Raw genomic sequence first — 2,500 nt, 5'->3', positions numbered from 1 at the left:
GTCTGTGTGTCTGTGTGTGTGTGTGTGTGCGCGTGCGTGCGTGCGTGCGTGTGTGTGTGTGTGTGTTTCTCAACATACAGGTGTGGGTGTGGTTGAGAACGGGGAGTGTGTTCCACTCACTGTCATGTGCCGCAAAATTGTCATGGTAACAGAATCCTCCAGATTCCTGGTTGGAGAACACACACACATATATAACACCATTAGGAGATCAATATCTTCGGTCCAGCTGTCAAGTCAATCCTACTCCTCTGACCTTTGACCCTGACCGAGCCTTGCTCTCTAATGCAAACACACCACGCTCAACACACGTAAAGCCAAGTGGACTGCATTCATACAGCGCATTACCAACCAGTGGCCACTCAAAGCACTATAGACCCATTCATACACACATCGACGCCGTCAACCATGCAAGGCAACGGCCAGCTCATCGGGAGCAGTTAGGGTCAGTGGTGCCTTGCTCAGGGACGCCTCGGCACTCAGATAGTAGGAGCCGGAACTAGCAGGAGCAGCAGAGCGGGTTGTTGGTCAACCTGCCCTGCTGCTCATTTGTTAGGAAATACCCGCGTGTCAGACCGCAAACACTCAGGAGGAAGTCAGAACACAAAGAGTAAACATCAGATAATTCAGCGAGACGCCTGACAGACAGACACATAAAGACAGACAGACACAGAGAGACAAATGGAGATACAGATAGAAGACAGGCGGCCAGAAATATAGAGAAACAGAGACAGTGGCAGTGACACAGACAGACAGAAAGACAGACAGACACAGACAGACACGGACAGATGGCCAGACAGACAGAGCCAGAGCCAGAGACAAAGACAGACAGACAGATGGCCGGTCAGACAGACATTTGGAAGTGAAGAAAAAACCAGAGACACGACAGACAGACAGACAGACAGACAGACAGACAGACAGACAGACAGACAGACAGACAGACAGACAGACAGACAGACAGACAGACAGACAGACAGACAGAGAGAGAGAGAGAGAGAGACAGAGACAGAGACAGAGACAGACAGGTGTCTCACCTTAGGATGTTCTCCACCTGCTCCCCACTCAGCTCTTCCAGCACCGTGTCGTTAATCTGCAGCACCTGGTCCCCCGGGAACAGAATCCCATCTGCAGGGGTCCCTACACACACACACACACACACACACACACACAGACACACACACGCACGCACACACACACGCAGTCAATTACACACACACGCGCACACACACACACATACACACAGTCAATTACACACACACACACACACACACACACACACACACACACAGGCAATCACACCCGCACAAAAGCAGACAGACACGTGAGCCAAAAGCATTGACAAAACAAGCGGCAGAATGAGCGCCCAAACAGATGTAAGGCCTCGACGGACACAACAACGCACAATAGTGAGGGGTGGGGGGGGGGCACGGGGAACACAAAGACATGCAGAGAGATACCCCCCCATGCGGACCCAAACACACAACACACACAGGCGTTATATAAAGAACCCGCACAGTGTGTGTGTGTGTGTGTGTGTGGTAGACGGGTCCGGGCCAGCAGTGTGGAGCGGGGCTGTGTCACCAGCGGGGGGGTACGGTGGGGTCCAGGGGCGGGACTGCTGTAGCCTCCCCTGTCCGGCTCGCTCGGGGTATTTATACCCATGCATGACACACACACACACACACACACACACACACACACACACACACACACACACACACACACACACACACACACACACACACACACACACACACACACACACACACACACACACACACACACACACACACACACACACTGGCCCACGAAAGGAACACACACACACGGAAGCCAGACACACACACACACACACACACACAACGGCTCCCTATAGAACAAACAAACAAACACATAACAAACACACACACACACACACACACACACACACACACGCACAGTGGCTCCCCAAAAGGACCACACACAGGTGCACACAAACCCACGCTTCCAACAGGGGAATGTGCATACTAATACAAACAGACACATATGCAAACACACACACACACAAACAAGGACACACACATACACACACGCACCCCAAGAACACACACACCATCACTCTGCCCAGCAAAGCCGTCTCTCGTGCACAGCGCACACCACCCAACCACATGGCAGCATACACCTGTGTACACACACACACACCGATGCCCCAGATTCGGCTCTAGACGGACCAGACTTCATCCGCCTCTCCCTCTCCCTCCTTTGGTGTTTCCGTGAGTGCTTTGCCCATGGCCTGATCCCTACAACTCATTCGGACTCATCCTTTTCTTCCTCTATCCCTCCTCCCTCACCCCTCCCTCACCCCTCCCTCACCCCTCCGCCCCTCCAAACAGGAACCCACCGGAAGGAGCCTTTCTCCTGAAAACGGACGACTACACACTCTCCTCCGCCTCATTTACCCTGAGCTCCCCTGTGTGTGTGTGTGTGTGTGTGTGTGTGTGTGTGTGTGTGTGTGTGTGTGTGT

At 53.0% G+C, this 2,500-nt stretch overlaps 1 protein-coding gene across 2 annotated transcripts in view; it reads right to left on the bottom strand.

Moving 5' to 3' along the window:
* The window catches only part of frmpd1b (FERM and PDZ domain containing 1b), a 13,370-nt gene extending 12,142 nt beyond the window's left edge, over positions 1 to 1,228 (bottom strand). The window contains exons 1-2 of one of the 2 annotated variants that reach the window (XM_060062436.1): positions 1,032 to 1,228; positions 121 to 166 (exon numbers count right to left, since the gene is read on the bottom strand). In XM_060062436.1, coding sequence (XP_059918419.1) covers positions 121 to 144 — 24 coding nt within the window. In that variant the 5' untranslated portion in view covers positions 145 to 166; positions 1,032 to 1,228. The remainder of the gene's footprint in view (positions 1 to 120; positions 167 to 1,031) is intronic. The other variant, XM_060062437.1, reaches the window with a different exon arrangement.
* Between the last annotated feature and the right edge of the window lie 1,272 nt (positions 1,229 to 2,500).

Source organism: Gadus macrocephalus, chromosome 10 (assembly GCF_031168955.1).
Source record: "Gadus macrocephalus chromosome 10, ASM3116895v1".
Classification (NCBI taxonomy): Eukaryota; Metazoa; Chordata; class Actinopteri; order Gadiformes; family Gadidae; genus Gadus; species Gadus macrocephalus.
Note: the sequence above shows the minus strand (reverse complement) of the source record. Positions and strands in the feature narration are given on the sequence as shown.